Source organism: Erithacus rubecula, assembly GCF_903797595.1.
Source record: "Erithacus rubecula genome assembly, contig: scaffold_141_arrow_ctg1, whole genome shotgun sequence".
NCBI classification, from domain to species: Eukaryota; Metazoa; Chordata; class Aves; order Passeriformes; family Muscicapidae; genus Erithacus; species Erithacus rubecula.
Genome location: NW_027635538.1, coordinates 922,694 through 942,194, shown reverse-complemented (window position 1 = coordinate 942,194; position 19,501 = coordinate 922,694). Strand labels below are relative to the sequence as shown.

Sequence of the window (19,501 nt, the reverse complement as noted above, 5' to 3'; positions counted from 1 at the left end):
CCATCCAAACCATTCCATGATTCCATCACAGAGCAGGGATAGAAGGGAACTGTGTTCCTGAGGGGATCATTCCTTTATTTAAAAATGTCTCTATCAGGGCTAAGAAGTGAAAAAGGAAAACATCAGAGGGATGTTCCCATTCCCAGCTGGCTGGGGGGATCCAGCAGGATCCCAAAATAACCACAGCTGGATCCCAAAAAAAAAAGGAAAATGCACACAAAGCACTTCCCATGGCACAAGCAGTAGCAGAGTCATGGGATGGGACCTTAAAATGATCCCATTCCCACCCCATCCATGGCAGGGACACCTCAACTGTCCCAGGTGGATCCAACCTGGCCTTGGGCACTGCCAGGGATCCAGGGGCAGCCACAGCAAATCTGGGAATCCCAGCCCAGGCAGGAATTCCTTCCCAAAATCCCACCTAAGCCTGTCCTGACCGCCCTGATGGGGTTTGAGGAGCTGATGCTGGAACTCAAACCCACCAAATTTGGACAAAGCAAAGCAGGAAAACACTGGGGGGGGGAGTGGGACCTGCCTGTCCCCATCCCCTGGACATCCAGGTGCTCCAATCACTGACCCCTGGAGCCCAGAAATTCCTCAAGTGCTGGAGACAGATTTTCCTTGGATGGAAGCCACAAATGCTGATCTGGCTTCTAGGAGAGCTCAGGGACCTCCCAGAGCAGCACAAAATCCTCCTCCTGCACCAAGCTCCTCACAACAAACCCAGGAAAACCAAAATTTCAAACATTTCCAGCAGCAGGGAAAACAGGGAATGATTCCACAGGCAGGTTTGGGAATGACCTGAGAGCACCTGGGGATCCCCAGTGGTGCTTGGACATTCAGGGATGTTTGGTGAAGATCCAAAAGAAGTGATTATTTCTAATTTCAGCATAAATTTCATTTATGGGGCTAAAATTATTTCAGGTTTCTAAAACACAGCACTGAGTGTGCAAGAGCAATGTTTAAAGTGGAAGGGGGAAAAGCAAATATTCCTTCCTTGTAAAACCTTAAATATTTGAGTCTCACTCCTACAGAAGGACTTGAGATGGGAGCTGGTTTCCTTCATGACTTCATTAGGGGTATTTATGGATTTTGAATTGTCCCAGAATAGGAAACCAAGCCCCATTTTACATTTCTGCCTGCTCAAAATGGTGATTTGGATTATCTGGGCTTGACTCTTCCTAAAATTCCAGACAGGGGAAGAATTGTTCTCGATTTCCTTGGGCATGAGGGGAAAATCAGGATTTTGATGTCCTGAACTTGAGTCTGCTGCTCTGAACAAGGGCAAACTCTGATGCCTTTAAACAGTGACACCTTTTCAGGGTTTATTTCCCACTACAAGGATCTGTACCAAGGCACAAACCAAGTCCCCACATTTTCCTATCACTTCACATTTTATTAATTTTGGTCACTCCCTTCATCATCCCTCATTACTGAGAACATTTTCTCAGATTTACAAATGTTCTGCAACAGCTCTTACTGAAATAGTTGGGAAGGGAAATCTCTTTAATTTCCCTACTTTGGTGAACTTTTGCCCAGACATTTTTCCCCCAGCCAGGTCATTCCATTTAAATCAACATTGTGGTGACATTTCACAGAATATTGGAATGGTTTGAGTTGGAAGTTTAAATCTCCATCCCTGGACATGGACAGGGGCATCTCCCACTGTCCCAGCCCCAGTGTCCAACCTGGCCTTGGGATCCAGGGGCAACCACAGCAAATCTGGGAATTCCAGCCCAGTCCCCCTCACCCTCCCAGAGAGGAATTCCTCCCCAATATCTCATTTCATCTGCTCTGTTCCACTTTAATTTAATGGTTTGAAAGAGAAAAAATGCCAAGTCCAAAGAGAAAAATTGCAAGGCAAGTCGAAGAGCAATCCAAGACCTTCACCCATGACCTTCCCTCCCTCTCCTGGAACTTGTATCTCCCCTTTCTCCTCGTGTGTTCCCAGAATCCTGGGATGGTTTGGGAGGGAAGGGATCCCAAAAATCGCAGGGACCTCCCACTGCCCCAGGCTGCCCCAACCCTTGAGATTCAGAGATTCTGCTGGTTTTAAATGCAAGAACAAAACTGGGGAGCACCTCCTGAAGCAAAGATGAAATCTCTGTGTCCAAAGACACCCACGGGGCAGGGGAGGAAGGATTGAGGAGGCTCCTGATCCTCTTCCTCCTCTTCCTCCTCTTCCTCCCCACCCGAGTTCAGTCCCTTCGGCTGCTCCACGCTCGTGAACCACCCAAACATTTCACTGGCTCTCCCCCAGCCATTTTCAGGAATTTCATCCCTCCAACATCCCCACCTTCCCTTTCCCAACCCCCCCCACTCACAGCCTGGAGCTTGGGAAAAGCCCAAGGCCTCCCCATTCCCTCACAGCCAGGAGCTCCATCAATGGAGTGCCAAGCAGCCAACGAAGATAAAAGCGCCCAGGCAGCCTGGTGATAACACACACCTCTGCCAGGGAGCTGCTGGGACCATTCTGCCAAAAAACCTGCCAGCTCCTGGCGGGTCCAAGCCTGAAAACACGTCCTGATGTTATTAAAGTTAAGGCCAGTGTCACGGGATGACAGATGGCTCCTGCACATCAATTGGATTCTGAGGAGTTCTCAAACCCTGGCGGGTTGGAAGCACAACTCAGAGGCAGGGGCAAGATCATCGATACAAGGGATTATGCAGATTGGAGAAATACCCCGGGCACCCGAAAGTTCTCAGAATGCAAACGACGTCAAGCCGGGGAACAAGAGGCACTGCATCATGATGGCAGCAGGGACAAAGCCAGGGGGGTTTAACAGACAAAAAAAGATTGTTTTAATAGGAGAGAAGCATCAGTCATTGAGTCTTACTTCATTCAGACTTTTCTCTCCGACCCATCCATCTTCAGTGCCAAGAGATGACAGGACCACCTCACTTCTCCCCCGGCCTGGAGTATCAAGAATGCCCATTTCTCCCCAAAACAAACGACTCCCCAGAATGGCCCTTTTCCCAAAATTGGCTGCCAAGCCCCACAAAGGGCTCGGTACCTGCTACGGTCAGCGGGGTGGCCACTGACGGGTGGAGCCTCCAGCATCATCCCCAAAGCCACTTTGGCCTGAGGAGAGGGGACAGGGCGGGGGGTGGCCGAGCCCGGGGAGGGACACAGCCGGGCACGGACACAGGGGAATGCAAATTCCTGCGTGGGCATTCTCTGGGAACAAAGGTCCCCGGGGCGGGCGGGCCGTGCATCGCTGCTCCCTCCGCGCCAGCGCCGCCACAATGGCCCTGCTGGACAGGGTCAGCCCTGCCTTTCTTCCTCCAACCCTTCCTCCAGCCCTTTTCACCTCCACCACCATCTCCTGGGCGAGGAGGTGGCTTCGAGGGACGAGACGAGGAGGAGGAGGAGGAGGGGGAAATATAGGTCTCTGGCGTAAATCACTGACGCCGTTTCCCCTCCTCTCCCTTCCCTTAAGACCTGATGGTCTTCAGTCACACATCTTAAAAGCAAAACAAAAAACAAAAACACAAAGACTTACTTGTCTCAAGTCGATGAAGGCCAACTGCAGCGTGTCCCCTTGGAACCCAGGCACTGGGCCGGATCTGGCAAACTCTGTGGGAAAGAAAAGAGGATAAAAAGCGCCTTTAACTAACCATGGACAGGGAGATTGGCAGACGGATGACAGGGAAGACAAGAGAGGCTGGGGGAGAGGAGGACCTCGCTTCTAAGGAGTCATGTCTCCCTCCCTTCAGCGTCTTTGTTCGCCCTTCAAAATTCGTGTCATCAAAACACCATTAATTCCACCGTCCTGACAGCAAGGAAACTGTACTAATTCGACCTGAAATTTATTCCCATGAGCCGCACTGGGCTTCAGAGTATTTGTTTTGTGAACGGACAAACAACTCGCCCAGGAGAAAGGGGGGGATGGGGGTGGAAAAGTTTTTCCTCTCGACACAATAAAATCTTCAGCTGTGAAACTCTTTTCAGTTCCGAAAGCTATTTATATTTTAGGGCGCTGAAGGAATTTTCTAATTTCACGCCTGTCACCAGGCTCCGTGAGCATTCATCAAAAAAATATGCCTGGCCTGGTCATTAATTATCAGGCAGCAGATTATTTGCATGATCTGGTGATGGCCCCTCTTGGTCAGCCCAAACGGGGAGGACCGTGGCTGTTGGGTGGCATTTTTATTTCTGGTGGATGAAGACATCTGACAACTGAATAACGTTGGCTTCCAAAGCGAAGAGAATATTTCCAAGGCCACATTTATCTCCTTCCAGGCTAATCTGGCCAAAAATTCCATACTTGGGTCATTCATTTTTCTCCTAATCCATTCTTTAAACCGAACCTAAAACCGCCGAGGGGGCTTGAATGGATCCATGTTAGGGGATCTTGGTTCTTCCATGGCATTTAGCAGCTTTTCCCTGGGAATGCTCACGAAGCCGACGCCTGCACGCATCCAAGGGAGTCTTTTTGAGGTTGGTTCTGCCCAACTTCACTTCATTTTCACCCTCAGCAGTTACAGCTTCATCCCAGCTCTCCTCTCCAGGGGACCTGGTTTGTGAGGACACAGCCCAACGCCACCAAGGGCTCCAGGTTGAGTTGTGTGGCCCCTGCAGGCACTGGAGGAGCTGGAGGAATTAAATGTTTCCTTGGGATGAAGGCAGGTGTGATGGCAAGAAGGGAGAAAGGAGGGAAAATACACACCAAGCAGAGATTTTTCAGTTAATGGCCCATTTATCCCAGTTTTCAGCCTACAGGAACCTCCAACAGCTCCCAAAGCCCCACAGAGATGAGGACTGGGGATGGGTGGGCAATGTGGAAAGAGGATTTTGCCTTTTGTGCCCATGACTAATCAGAGGTGCCAATGCACAAAGCCACCCCGTGTCAGGTGGTCTTTGCCTCAAACACTCATCCTCCCAAAAGTTTTCCTATTTCCAAGCCAACGCCACAGAACCAGGAGCATCAATCATCACACTCCCATTTCCAAAGCTCCCCCAGAGCAGCCCAATCACAGAGCAGCCCCTTGGCTCTAACAAGAAGAGATTGATGAGTGGAACACCAGGATCCAGTCCTGTCCCTCATTTCAGGGTTATTAATCAGCCCCCTTGATCCACCTTCCATTAAAACCTTGGGATGGAGAACATCCTTCAAGCCAGACACAGGCACCTCCAGGGGCACAGGGGACCCTTCCCAGGCTCTGCTTTTTAATATTCTCAGATGCCAGAAGAGCTTTGAGATTGAAACCATCACTCATCTTTGCAGCCATCACTCAAGTGACAAACGCTGCAGGACAAGAGCAAACACAGCTGGGAAATCATTGCTTTTATCTAAAGTTACGAGTCAAAAGGAGTAATAAAAAAAAAATAAAATGAGAAATTGTGGATGTGACCGCTCATATTTTGATTTTGGATAGAAAAAGCACAAAGCCAAAGTCAGCGGGAACCAGCCATGGTTGGGGTTTTGCACAGGATGGGACTGGACTGGGATGAACAGGAGGAAGTTCTTCCCTCTTCCCTGTGGGGTTCCCAGATTTGCTGTGGCTGCCCCTGGGTCCCTGCAAGTGTCCCAGGCCAGGCTGGATCCACCTGGGACAGTGGAAGGTGTCCCTGCCATGGCACTGGGTGATCTTTAAGGTCCCTGCCACCCAAACCATTCCAGGATTCCTTGAGATTGGAGCTGCTCAGCTCCAGCCAATCCCACTGACCAATCCCACAGAATTCTGGATGCAGAGCCCAAAGTGGCTCCACATGTGTCCCTCAAAACCTGTTTTAATTAATCCTAACTGCAAAAGCATTTTAATGTAGGTTTGCTATAAAATTTGACTGCAGCTTGCCCGAGCCAGCAGGGAGGGAGGATGAACCCAAACCCTCTGACTCTGATCTGCAAGGGATAAATCATCTTTTCACATCCCCTCTACACCCCACTGTCCCATCTGGAACAATTATCCCGAAAGCCACATCAATCCCTAAAACACCCCCTTTGGGAAAAGCAGAGTACCTGAGAAACTAAAGAGGTTTAGGAGTGAGAAATGGTGCTTGAGCACCTTCTCAAGGGGTGGAACTCCCCTGGGTGGCTCAGGAGATGTCTCTGAGTTGAGGAACCCAACTCTGATGTCCTACCCTCCAAGGATGGGGTCCCCTCATGTTCCTGATTACAGCTGGAGAAATCCTGGAAAAGAAACCCTGGAAGGACTGCGAGGAAAGCGAGTTTCTATTTTGGATCAAGGGCCTTGCAGCTGTTCAGCATCCATTTAGGAGCACACATGGAGTTGGGAAATTGAGGATCCTCCCCAAAGCATGAACTTCAAATCCTCATGAGAAAATGCCTGTGATTGTGAATGTTCTCACAAGGATGGTGAATTTATCACCACTGTCAGCTGCTTGTGAGCAACCCAAGACACATTTCATCCCAAGACAGATTTCATCCTAAAACAGATTTTATCCCAAGACAGATTTCATCCCAAGACAGATTTCATCCCAAGACAGGTTTCATCCCAAGAGATTTCATCCCAAAAGAGATTTCATCCCAAGACAGATTTAATCCCAAGACAGATTTCATCCCAAGACAGATTTCATCCCAAGACAGATTTAATCCCAAGACAGTTTTCATCCCAAGACAGGTTTCATCCCAAGTCAGGTTTCATCCCAAGACACAGCTTCTCCTTAGCAGTTCACCTTTAGCTGTCTCTGCCCATTGTCTCTTCCCACAGTTCCCTGCCCATGGAGGGGTTGGGACTGGATGGCTTTGAAGGTCCATTCCATCCCAAACTGGATGGCTTTGAAGGCCCATTCCATCCCAAACTGGATGGCTTTGAAGGTCCATTCCATCCCAAACTGGATGGCTTTGAAGGTCCATTCCATGCCAAAACAATCAGTGATTCCTGAGCAATCTGCTGGAGGAAGGCTGGGAGAGTTATGGGGTGACACTGCCCTTCAAAACTTAGGATGGTCACACATTGAGCCAACACTGATTTAAGATGCCATTTTCACCAAAATACTGAATTAACAACTCTCTGGAACCTTCTAGGGAAAGGTGACCCTGCCCATGGCTGGAACAAGATGGTCTTTAAGGTGCCTTCCATCCCAAGCCAACCTGTGATTCTTAAGGAAGCTACTGGATGAAGCTGGGAGAGTTCCAAAACTTGGGATGGTCACACCTTGAGCCAACACTTAACTGAATAGCAATTCTCATCAAAAGATTCATCAACACTGAATTAACAAAGCTCTGGAACCTTCTAGCACAAGGTGTCCCTGCCCATGGCTGAAACGAGATTGTCTTTAATGTCCTTGACAGCCCAAATTTTACAATTTTGGGATTCTATGATTGACATTCAAGAAGGGGAACGGCATCCGAGCTGATATTCTCTGTGTCCCAGAAGAAAAGGTACAGGAGCTGATATTCTTTGTGCTCCAGAAGAAATAATGTAGGAGCTGGTATTTTTTGTGTTCCAGAAGAAACCATGTAGGAGCTGATATTCTTTGTCTTCCAGAAGAAACAATGTAGGAACTGCTATTTTTTTTTTTTTGTCCAAGGAGAAATGATGTAGGAGCTGCTATTTTTCGTATCCCAGAAGAAAGCAGAGCAGGAATTCAGCCCAGACACTTGGAAAAGCTGCAGCAGCCCCGGGCTGGAGGAATGAATGCAATGCTTCCCCCCTGGGCTGCTGCAGAAGGAGCCGCACCTCCTGCAATCGCAGGTCACACTTTACATACCAATGCCACCAGCTCATTCCCAAGGAGGAATGAACAAAGTCTCGCAGCAAAAAAAGGAGGAACAAAGACCAGAGAGGGGCTTTAGAGGAGAGACACAGCCAGTTCTTCTTGGGTTTAATCTCTTCAAGCAGATTTCAGGATAATTTTCTGGGGACAGCCGAGCGCGGCGTTGGCCGCGGCGCTGTCGGGTTCGTTTGTTGTGCCCTCTCCACGACCAAGTGGCAAACACAGCAGGCAAAGCTACAGAGCAGCCCCTTGAGCAGAAAATCACTGGAGAATAGAGCAGATCAGTATGCAGCCGTTTGTACAAAGCATTTAGCCAGGCTAAAGGTTTGAGGGGTTTGTGTTCAGGCCAAAAAAGTAATGTCTCTGCAAGGTCTACAGGCTTGGGCCACCCAGGGCAGGTCACAGGGGGACTCCAACCTCTCTTCCAAAACATTTCACTGATGAAAGAATCAAGGAACAGGAACCGTTAAGCCCTTTACAATGCACAAAGAATAAAGAGTTCAAAGGCACGGCAGAAAAGAGACATCCACTGTAAATTAATTAATTACAGCCAACGGGGGGATCTCCCTGTGCCCTCGGCGCGGCTGCGCGCGCGGGGACAGGGCCTGGCATGGGCTGAGCAGCAAAAATGGACCCAGACGGTGACTTCATCCCTCAAAAACAACATCTGAGGGCAAGATTTCCTCTGAAGTACAGGGGATTCATGATGGCAGCTCTGGGATGGACCCTGGAGCAGCTCCCAGGGAAGGGAACGTGGATAAGATCTGGGGAATGGAGCATCTCAGGGCTCCTCAAGGAAGGATGGAGATCTTGAAGTCATGTTCCTTGGAGAAAGCCTTGGAATAGCCAAGTGATAAATGCTAGAAAAGCCAAGTGATGGGATCTCCTTGGATAAAGCCTTGGAAAAGCCAACTGATGGGAGCTCCTTGGATAAAACCTTGGAAGGACATCCAGAAAAGCCAATTTATTGGATCTCCTTGGGTAGAGCCTCAGAAAAGCCAAGTGATGGGATCTCCTTGGATAAAGCCTTGGAAAAGCCAAATGATGGGAGCTCCTTGGATAAAGCCTTAGAAAAGCCAAGTGATAAATCCTAGAAAAGCCAAGTGATGGGATCTCCTTGGATAAAGCCTTGGAAAAGACAACTGATGTGAGCTCCTTGGATAAAACCTTAGAAAAGCCAAGTGATAAATCCTAGAAAAGCCAAGTGATGGGAGCTCCTTGGAAAAGCCAAGTGATAAATCCTAGAAAAGCCAAGTGATGGGATCTCCTTGGAAAAGCCAAGGCATGGGATAAAGCCCTGGAGAAAGCCTTGGAAGGCCATCCCAGAAAAGCCAAGTGATGGGATCTCCTGTTCCATATCCACAGGAACAAAGTGACACCTTGAGGACACTGAGGCTGAGGAACAAATCCATGCATGGACCCTGGAGAAGCTCACAGGTGGGGAATAGTGAGAAATGCTGGGGGGGAATTGAGGCAAGAGGAACAGAGAGAAGATCCCAAATCCCACGTTGAGCTTCTCCTTCTCCCCCAGCATTCCCACACAAGCCTGCTCTGAAGCTGTTCCCCATTACTAAGCTCTCAAAGCTCGTTCCCATCTGGGAAATTTCAGAGAGATGAGGGAAGAGGGAGGAGTCACCCAAAAGACTGAACTGGGTCGGATTAAAGGAAAGCTCCTCTCCCTCGCCATCAATCGTCCCTCAGATGGAACAAAGATGGGCTGGCACTGCAGGGAAAGGAGTGTCCCAGGCATGGGACACTGGCAGGGGTTGAACACGAGATGTTTTTCAAGCTGAAGAGAAGGAAACTCTTTGGAAGGATGCTGGGGATGCGTGCCAAGAAATCTGGAACAGAACCCACAGGAGTGGATTGAGTTGGGTCAAGGATCTGCACAGGTTTTCCCACAGCTGAACCCAAGGTGTGTCCTGGCAGGTGTGAAACTCTCAGGTCATTCAACAGCAACAGCAGCAAATGTGAACTGTGCCCATCCCACCACCAGCTCAAGAGGCTCTGGAATTTCCATCCCTGCAAGTGTCCAAGGCCAGGCTGGGGGATCCAAGGGATCCAGCTTGGCCTTCCAGGGATCCAGGGGCAGCCACAGCTTCTCTGGGCACCTGTGCCAGGGCTGCCCACCCTCCCAGGCAGGAATTCCTTCCCAAAATCCCACCCAGCCCTGCCCTCTGGCAGTGGGGAGCCATTCCCTGTGTCCTGTTCCTGTCCCTGTTCCTAGATCCCAAATCCCCCCAGTGTCCCCTCCTGGCAGAGCCACAAGGTCCCTGAGCCTCCTTTGCTCCAGCTGAGCCCCTTCCCAGCTCCTCAGGGATTCTCCATTCCCTTCCCAGCTCCTCAGGGATTCTCCATTCCCTTCCCAGCTCCTCAGGAATTCTCCATTCCCTTCCCATTTCCTCAGGGATTCTCCATTCCCTTCCCATTTCCCTCAGGGATTCTCCATTCCCTTCCCATTTCCCTCAGGGATTCTCCATTCCCTTCCCATTTCCCTCAGGGATTCTCCATTCCCTTCCCAGTTCCTCAGGAATTCTCCATTCCCTTCCCATTTCCTCAGGGATTCTCCATTCCCTTCCCATTTCCCTCAGGGATTCTCCATTCCCTTCCCATTTCCCTCAGGGATTCTCCATTCCCTTCCCAGCTCTATTCCCTTCCCTGGAAATGCTTTTTGGGAGGTGCCCAAACCTGACCCCAGGACCTGAGGCACATCAGAAAATCAAAGCCTGTGGGGTGGACATTCCTCTCCTGATCTGTTCTGCTTAAACATTCCCACTCTCTGCTGCAACATTCCCACTTTTTCCCCCAAATCCAGGTTTTTCCAGGTGCAGTGCAGCAGGACAGACACCAGGTAGGGAAATCCAAACTCCAGCATCACAAACTCCAATAATCCCTGGCAGATCACAGGTTGGGAGAACATCAAGGAGAGGATGATTTCAGCATCCAGGACAAAGTTTCCCCAAATTTCCATGTGAGATTTCCAGGTGAGAAATTCCCACAAGGCAGAGAAGGAGGTGGGGAATGGCTGTGCCAGGATCCATGTGGGCACATTTTGGGATTGAGGATTTGGGATGGACAATTCCTTAAAGCCAGCAGAGACATCTGGGTGTGGCCAGGAGAGGGGCTGACTGAAAAAAGGGGATTTCATGGAATTTGAAATACAGATTTTTAAGGTGTTTTTAATTTCCCCTAAAGCAGCAGTGAAAAGCCTTTGGAGATGATGGAATTGCTCATTTTATGATCTCAGGGTTGTAAAAACTCCTCAGCCACTGCTGGAACCCGTTATGGAGATGGGAATCACTTCCCAGAGAGAGAACAACCCCATTTCTTTGGGATTTTTCAGCTGTCACCTCCAAATCTGGGTTGTAACATTTGATTCCCACGACATCTGAGGTAGAGGGGAGATGGAAAAATTACATATTTCTCAAAATATATATTTTTATATGGATTGATCTCTTCAAAAAGAGCAGAGCAGGGCATGTAGGAATTCAAAAAATCCCATTGCATTGTTAAATTTTGGATTATGGATGTGATTTCTTGTCTCTTCTGGGAGACAAGAAACCCTCTAAGAAAAAAACCCCATCCTCTTACAGAAAAAAGCATCACCTCTTCTAAAAACCTTTGAGAATTTTTTCCCTCTTCAGTGTTTTTTTTTCTTTTTTCTCTTTATGGAAGATCTGGCTCTTGGTGTGTGTTTAATTCAATATTTCTCCTCTGTCCTACAAGACTTTACTTCTGGGAAATTAATAAAAATGAATAAACTGTATTTTTTGTGCTCTGAACACGCCAAAAAAAAATCTCAGATTTAAGGAAGGGGGAGGTTCAAAGAGCAGGTGAGGGGTCTCATCACAACCTCATCTTTCTGCCAAGCACCATGGAATCCCAGAATCCAAGAATTCCAGGGTGGTTTCAATTTTAATATTTAAATAATTTCCTTGATTTAAATATTTTAACAATTTAAAAAAAAATTAAATTAAAATTTAAATAATTTCCTTAATTCACCTCACCTCTCCTTTAACCAGATTATTTCTTCACTATTCACAAACAAAATTCCAGCACCAAAACTCTGCAGCCCCATTCCCTCCTCATGGCACTCACTGAAAGAGCTAAAATCCTAAAATTTTATGTGATAATGTGATTTTAATGTGGTAAGTGCAAGATAAAACTGGATTGGGCAAATTTTGGGAATTTGGGGAGAGGATGAGGATGGAGGCAGAGGCACTAATTGTTACTGTGAGGATGTGGAGATTCCCACCTGTGCTTTCAGCTGAGAAAAAAAAAAAAAGATTAAAAATATTTTTGTAAAGATTTTCTAAAATCTTTTAAAATAACCAAAAAACCAAAATTTGAAATAATTCAGTTTGTAAACTGCAACTTATTTTCTGAATACACCACTTCCCTCTCGGAACTGGCTCATCCCAAAATTCAACCCTTGATGAATTTTTGCTCAAAAAAAACCCCAAAAACCAACAAACTGAAGGATTCCCAGGATCAGCAGAGCCACCAGACATTTGCAGCCAAGAAAAAAGGGAATTATCACAGGTGCCTATCTTGGTTTGAAGGATAGTTGTTTGCTAATAAAGGCAGAAGCTTTTTTGTTAACTGGAGAATGTAAACCTCTTTTTTCTAAATTATTATAATTTTGAAATTAAGGGGCTTTTAGGTAAAGATACGGGAATTAGGAACAACAGCTTTTTATTAGGAAAATTAAAATAGAGTGCAGCTTTACAAAGAACAATTTTAACTCTGCCAGAGTCAGAATCCAACCTGACCCCCTGTCAGTCACTCAGGGTGGTGGCAGCAGTTTAATTAAATGGTGGCTGCAGGTTTTTTGCAGTGGCAGGTGTGGTTTAGTTGAAGCAGTGGTTTTGTAGAAGGTGCAGGGGGTTTTTTTTAAGGATTAGGGATGATGTGCAAGGGTCTGGCTTTCCTCTGGGATCCAGTGGAAAGGCTGCTCTGGTGTTCCAAATGTCAGTTTTTCTCTGGGTAGGAAAGGCTTGGCTCCTGCCCTGGCTGGAGCATCTCCCAGTGGGATGATGGAATTTTATCAGCCATGCCCTGGGACTCAGTGGCCATGAACAGGAGATATCTGCTGGAGGGAGGATGGGCTGTGGAAGATAAAGATGATTGCCCAGCTGGTTTTTAACAATGGCCCATTAACAGGAGATATCTCCCACAGGGATAAGAGTCACTGCCACACCCAGTTTTTAACAATGGCCCATTAACAGGAGATACCTGCTGGGTGAAGGGTGGGTCATGGAAAGGTAAAGATGACTGCCCCAGCTGGTTTTTAACACCTGACCCAGTAACAGGAGATATCTGCTGGAGGGAGGATGGGCTGTGGAAGATAAAGATGATTGCCCAGCTGGGTTAAAGATGGTCCATGAGCAGAGAATGTGTGCCAGGAGATCAGGGGCACTGCCACACTCAGATGGGACAGAATTCACATTGCTGGCACTCCCTGCACTGCAGCCCCAGACAGTCACAAGCACTTGCTGCTGTTCCCAGCTCCAGCTGTGCCATGGGGACACAGCTGCTCCTGAGGAGCATCAGGAATTTGGGGATCAAGGAAGAGAAAAATCAGGCATTGCTTTGTGAGTTATGGATCCAGTGCAGAATCTGCATGGGAATCTTCTCCCAGGCTGGAAAATGGCAAGGGATGTTAAAAAATGGAAAAACTGTTGGGAACAGCAGGATTCCTACTGGGGGATGGTTCCCAGAATGAATTAATCTCAGTGTTGGTGGGGGCAGAGGAAGCCAAAACGAGGATATTTGGGGGGGAAAAATATCCCTAAAATACCTTATCAAAGATCACCTGGGTTCTAAATATAAATGTAAATGCAAATGTCAGTGTAAAAGTGTAAATGAAAATATAAGTGTAAGTGCAAATATAAATGTAAATCTACATATACATGTTAAAATAAGTATAAATAAAAATATAAATATTGATGTAAGATAGAAATAGAAGCAGAAATAGATGACATAGATATAGATAGAAATAGAAATTAAATATAAATATAAATATATTTATAAATGTATTTACAAACATAATTTTAATATAAATACCTTAATGTCACCCATAATTTCACGTAATGCACTAATAAATTTTTTGGTTTATACCCTGTACTAACTTTGATTAAAACCTCTTATTTCAGTTCTCCTAAATAACTTATTTCACAAACAAGACCTGCTCTGCCACCCTTAAAACTCCCAAAGCCATTGGAGGTGCAGATGTAACTGTGCCCAGAGCCCCGGGTGTGGGGCAGGGCTGGGATTGTGGGGCAGGGCAGGAATTGTGGGGCAGGGCAGGAATGGTGGGGCAGGGCTGGAATGGTGGGGCACAGCTGGGATTGTGGGGCAGGGCAGGAACTGTGGGGCAGGGCAGGAACGGTGGGGCAGGGCAGGAACGGTGAGGCAGGGCAGGAATGGTGGGGCAGGGCAGGAACTGTGGGGCAGGGCAGGAACGGTGGGGCAGGGCTGGAATGGTGGGGCAGGGCTGGAATGGTGGGGCAGGGCAAGAACGGTGGGGCAGGGCAAGAACGGTGGGGCAGGGCTGGATCTGTGGGGCAGGGTCTGTGGGGCAGGGTCTGTGGGGCAGGGCAGGGGCTGTGGGGCAGGGTCTGTGGGGCAGGGAGCAGCTGTGGGGCAGGGTCTGTGGGGCAGGCAGGGGCTGTGGGGCAGGGTCTGTGGGGCAGGGCAGGGGCTGTGGGGCAGGGTCTGTGGGGCAGGGAGCAGCTGTGGGGCAGGGTCTGTGGGGCAGGCAGGGGCTGTGGGGCAGGGTCTGTGGGGCAGGGAGCAGCTGTGGGGCAGGCAGGGGCTGTGGGGCAGGGACTGTGGGGCAGGGAGCAGCTGTGGGGCAGGGTCTGTGGGGCAGGGAGCAGCTGTGGGGCAGGCAGGGGCTGTGGGGCAGGGACTGTGGGGCAGGGAGCAGTTGTGGGGCAGGGTCTGTGGGGCAGGCAGGGGCTGTGGGGCAGGGTCTGTGGGGCAGGGAGCAGCTGTGGGGCAGGCAGGGGCTGTGGGGCAGGGACTGTGGGGCAGGGAGCAGCTGTGGGGCAGGGTCTGTGGGGCAGGGAGCAGCTGTGGGGCAGGGTCTGTGGGGCAGGGAGCAGCTGTGGGGAAGGGCAGGGGCTGTGGGGCAGGGACTGTGGGGCAGGGAGCAGCTGTGGGGCAGGGTCTGTGGGGCAGGGTCTGTGGGGCAGGCAGGGTCTGTGGGGCAGGCAGGGTCTGTGGGGCAGGGCAGGGGCTGTGGGGCAGGGTCTGTGGGGCAGGGAGCAGCTGTGGGGCAGGGAGCAGCTGTGGGGCAGGGCAGGTTGGCTCTTACATTCGCACTCCTCCACATCCAGGTTGAACTGGGGCAGGGTGCAGGAGCTGTGGGGCAGGCAGGGTCTGTGGCAAGGTGCAGGAGCTGTGGGGCAGGCAGGGTCTGTGGGGCAGGGTCTGTGGGGCAGGGTCTGTGGGGCAGGGAGCAGCTGTGGGGCAGGACAGGGGCTGTGGGGCAGGGTCTGTGGGGCAGGGAGCAGCTGTGGGGCAGGGTCTGTGGGGCAGGGTCTGTGGGGCAGGCAGGGTCTGTGGGGCAGGGCTGGAATTGTGGGGCAGGGCAGGTTGGCTCTTACGTTCACACTCCTCCACGTCCAGGTTGAACTGCTGCAGCGCGCCCAGCGTCAGCTGCCTGACCTCGGCCTCCAGCAGCAGCTGCAGCAGCGATGTGGACAGGTGCTTGCAGGCTGACATGCAGGCAGTCTGGGCCACCTTCCCCTGCAGGACACACGGACACCGGTCAGTGCTGGCGGACAGACGGACACGGCTGATTCGTCATCAGAATCTGAATTTACTGTCAGCTCATACACCCTTCCTAGCAAGATTCATTATTTTTTCCTGCATTAATTAATTAAACATCACACAGACAAACTTGGCATTTCTTGGTTAAATCGTGTTTCCTGTCTTCTTCCAATCTTGTAATCTTCAAAGCTCTGTTTGCTCTTGCCAAGGCACCTTGGTTATCAAACTGCAAATGCTGATTAAATCTACAGTGCTATCACTCTGAGTTATCACAGTCAGGGGCACTGGCACAGTCAGGCATCACTGGACTGCTCCAGCTCAGCCCAACCTCCTTGGTAAATCCACCAGGGAACTTCTCCAGATCAACCCAACCTCCTTGGTAAATCCACCAGAGGATCCTTCAGATCCCTTGGTAAACCCACCAGGGAACTTCTCCAGCCCCACAGTAAAGCCACTGGGAACTTCTCCAGATCAACCCAACCTTCTCAGTTAAAGTCACCAGAGAACTCCTTTAGACCAGCCCAAATCTCCTCAGTTAAATCCACCAGAAAACTTCTCCAGCCTCTTCAGGTAAATCCACCAGGGAACATCTCCAAACCAGCCCAACCTCCTTGGTAAAGCCATCACAGGACATCTCCAGCTCAACCCAAATCTCCTCAGTTAAATCTACCAAGGAACTTCTCCAGTTCAGCCAGATCTCCAGAAAAAGTCACCAGAGAATTTCTCTAGACCAGCTCAGCCCCCTCAGTAAAAGCCACCACCACCAAACTTCTCCAGACCAGCCCAAATTTCTCAGTTAAAGCCACCAGAGAATTTCTCCAGCTCAGTCAAACCTTCTCAGTTAAATCCATCAGAAAACTTCTCCAGCTCAGCCAAACCTCCTCAAGTAAATCCATCACAGAACTTCTCCAGCCCCACAGTACAGCCACCAGGAAACTTCTCCAGATCAACCCAACCTTCTCAGTTAAAGTCACCAGAGAACTCCTTTAGACCAGCCCAAAACTCCTCAGTTAAATTCACCAGAAAACTTCTCCAGCCTCCTTGGTAAAGCCACCAGAGAACTCCTCTAGACCAGCTCAGCCCCCTCAGTTAAAGCCACCAGAGAACTCCTCCAGACCAGCTCAAATTCCTCAGTAAAGCCACCAGAGGATTTCTGCATCCAGCCCAGGCTCCTCTGCGTGTCCCATCCGTGATGGGATCTCCACACAGTGCTCACCATCCCAGCCCCCTTCTCCCAAGGGAATCCCCTCTGCAAGTGCCACGGCTGAGGGAAGGGCCAGACCTTGGAGAAGCTCCAGTCCAGCAGAGCTTTGGGGTGCTCAGAGTGTCCTAACACAGGCAACATCCCACTGACTATCAGGGAATGTTTGGTGGGAAGGGACCCTAAATCCCATCCCATTCCAGGGGCAGGGACACCTCCCACCATCCCAGGTGCTCCAACCCCCAATATCCAACAACATTCCCAGCCACAGTCTGACCCCCTCTATGACAGCTGGGTCTGCAGGAGGAATCAAACCCCAAAAGAATCTGGAACCCCTTGGCCCAAGGGCAGGATTGTGCCCAAACCCCCAGGCTGACAGCGCGGGGAACGATCCCGGCGCCACCAGGGAGGCTGGGGATCGTGGTGCAGCCCTGAGAACAGCTCCAGCAGGAGATTATGTCCTCAAACACTCACAAAAGACTCTCACCACGCTTTCCTGGCACCAAGGCGTGGCCGAGCAGCTCTCACTGACTCTCTAAGCCCTGTTTAAACTGGGATTAAACACGGCGATCCCAGCCCGGCGCCGCCGGTTTCGTTATCTCAGCACTGCAATGTTTGACACCTGTGCTGGGAAAGGCTTTTTTTTTTTTTCCCCAGCTCTGCAAAGTTGGTTTGGATCTTCAAGCCACATCCATCTTCAGCAGGAGGGAGAAATGTTTTTTTTTTTTATTATTATTATTTAAAAAGGAGCGTTGTAGGGCAGGGTGCTCCATCTCCCAGGAGCGTCCATCACTCACCTCCCAACAAACACCTGCACCAAAAATGAAGATGAAGCACGGCAAACATAAAGTTTAGCAGAGCTCTGGGGTTTTTTCCCTTTGCTTTTCATCATTTGTTTGTGCTTCTGTGACACGCTGGGTTATTTAAACCCAGCTCCTGCCAATTCCTCAGCTCTGAAAGCCGCGGGAAGTGCGGCGCTGCCCCGCTGTGATTTTTCTTCATTACTCCCAACAGACACTCGAGTTTTTGCTGAGTTTTGACAGAAACAGGGAATATCCTGACTGGGAGGGACCCACAGGATTGTGGATCCAAGTCCTAGCCCTGCACAGACACCCCAAAATCCTTCCCTGGGCATCCCAAACGCTCCTGGAGCTCATTCCCTGGGGCAGTGCCCAGCACCTTCTGGATGAGGAATCATTCCCTAAAATCCACCCTGAACCTCCCAGCCCTTCCCTGGTGCTGTCCCTGTGAGCCTCCTCTGCTCCAGCTGGACATTCCACGTGTCCTCAACCCCTCCCTGTGTCACTGAGATGTCCCAGATGGAAGCAGAAGATGGGAAACCAAAGCTCTGCAGCCAAACCCTGCAGAGCACAGGGGATGGGGCAGCTCCTGACCCCAGGAGAAAATCCCTGGGGTAGCTCACACTCCACATCAGCAGGAATTTCCAGAGGGTTGTAACCCTTGGAGAAGGGTGAATCCAGGGAATGATTTTGGGCTGGATCTTAAATCCCATCCAGAGTTACCCCATCAGGGACACTCCCCCTGTCCCAGGGGGATCCAGCCTGGCCTTGGGCACTGCCAGGGATCCAGGGGCAGCCACAGCAAATCTGGGAATCCCAGCCCAGGCAGGAATTCCTTCCCAAGATCCCAGCCCAATTCCAACCTGATCCAGCTGGAGATGTCCCTGCTCATTCCAGGGGTTTGGTGACATTAAGGAGCCCTCCCAACCCAAACTGCTCAATACAAAAATTCTGGGATTCCCAAGAAAAAAATCAGCCTGAAGAGGAAAACACAAACCCTAATCCCAAATCCTGGCTCAAATTCCTTTCAGTTCCTCCTCACTTCTCTCCAATATTGAATCCCAAGGATCTCCCAAGGCCACTTGAGCTGCCCTTCTCCAAGGGAAACTCCTCAAGACAAAATTTATGAGTTTCCCACCTGCTCACCTCTCCAGCCTGTCCAGGTCCCACTGGATTCCCTCCTTTCCCACAAAAGAAAAACCCCAGGAAGTTTTTCTGTCCCTACTGACCAAAATTTCAGAGGAGCAGCCCCTTGAAGGGTGACCCACACCTGGGCACCAATTCCTGGTCAGGAGAGAGAATGAGAAATGGCACCACGAGGGGGTGAAAAAGAGGAAACAACTGAGATGAAATGTCACTGAATCAAGCCCCAAACGAGGAAAATGGGATGGGAAAAGCAATTTCATCATCAGGGGTTGGAGGCAGCACAGCTCTGAGAGGCTTCCCCCAGGGAAGGGGCACTCCAGGATGTTCCTTATGGGAATGTTCTCCCAGGATTTATGGCAAAGGGCATCCAAAAAAGCCCAGAAGCAGCTTCTGGCTCAGCCTTCCCTCTTTCTGCCTTTTCCACACAGAGTTAGGCCAGGCCTAAAATTCTTTCACGTGCAGATGTCCACTGTCCTCACTCTGAACCTGAATCTGCTCAGGCCAGCTGACAACACAACCTTCTATTTCCATTACTCTTGAGCTTTAAACACCTAAAATTCCTTCCTTTAAAAAACCACTCACTCTTTCCTTTTAAAGAGCACACAGATGCCTCACAGCTTAAACCCAGCAATACCTGAAGAAAAGCAAAAACATACAGAATTTTTTTTTCCTGCTTTTTAAGCCCGAACCTCTTTTTTTTTTTTTTTTCCTTATATTTATTATCAGAGAACTCAGAGATGCCACAGGAGTTTCAATCACGGTGTTGGATGTCAGCTCAGAGAACAGAAGGCACCACCAGGGATGAGCAGCAGCTCCAGCCCCGGGCACCGAGATTTAAAACCCTCCCGCAATTTATGGGTTTCACTCCTTATAAATAAGACCCAACTTAAT

The 19,501-nt window shown here is 49.6% G+C and overlaps 1 protein-coding gene across 3 annotated transcripts in view; it reads right to left on the bottom strand.

Moving 5' to 3' along the window:
• Window positions 1-3,437: 3,437 nt before the first annotated feature.
• Window positions 3,438-19,501, bottom strand: part of EXOC6B (exocyst complex component 6B) — a 171,631-nt gene continuing 155,567 nt past the window's right edge. For all 3 annotated transcript variants that reach the window (XM_079333105.1, XM_079333106.1, XM_079333107.1), the window contains 2 exons: window positions 15,298-15,439; window positions 3,438-3,577 (listed from right to left, as the gene is read on the bottom strand). In XM_079333105.1, coding sequence (XP_079189231.1) covers window positions 3,453-3,577; window positions 15,298-15,439 — 267 coding nt within the window. In that variant the 3' untranslated portion in view covers window positions 3,438-3,452. The remainder of the gene's footprint in view (window positions 3,578-15,297; window positions 15,440-19,501) is intronic.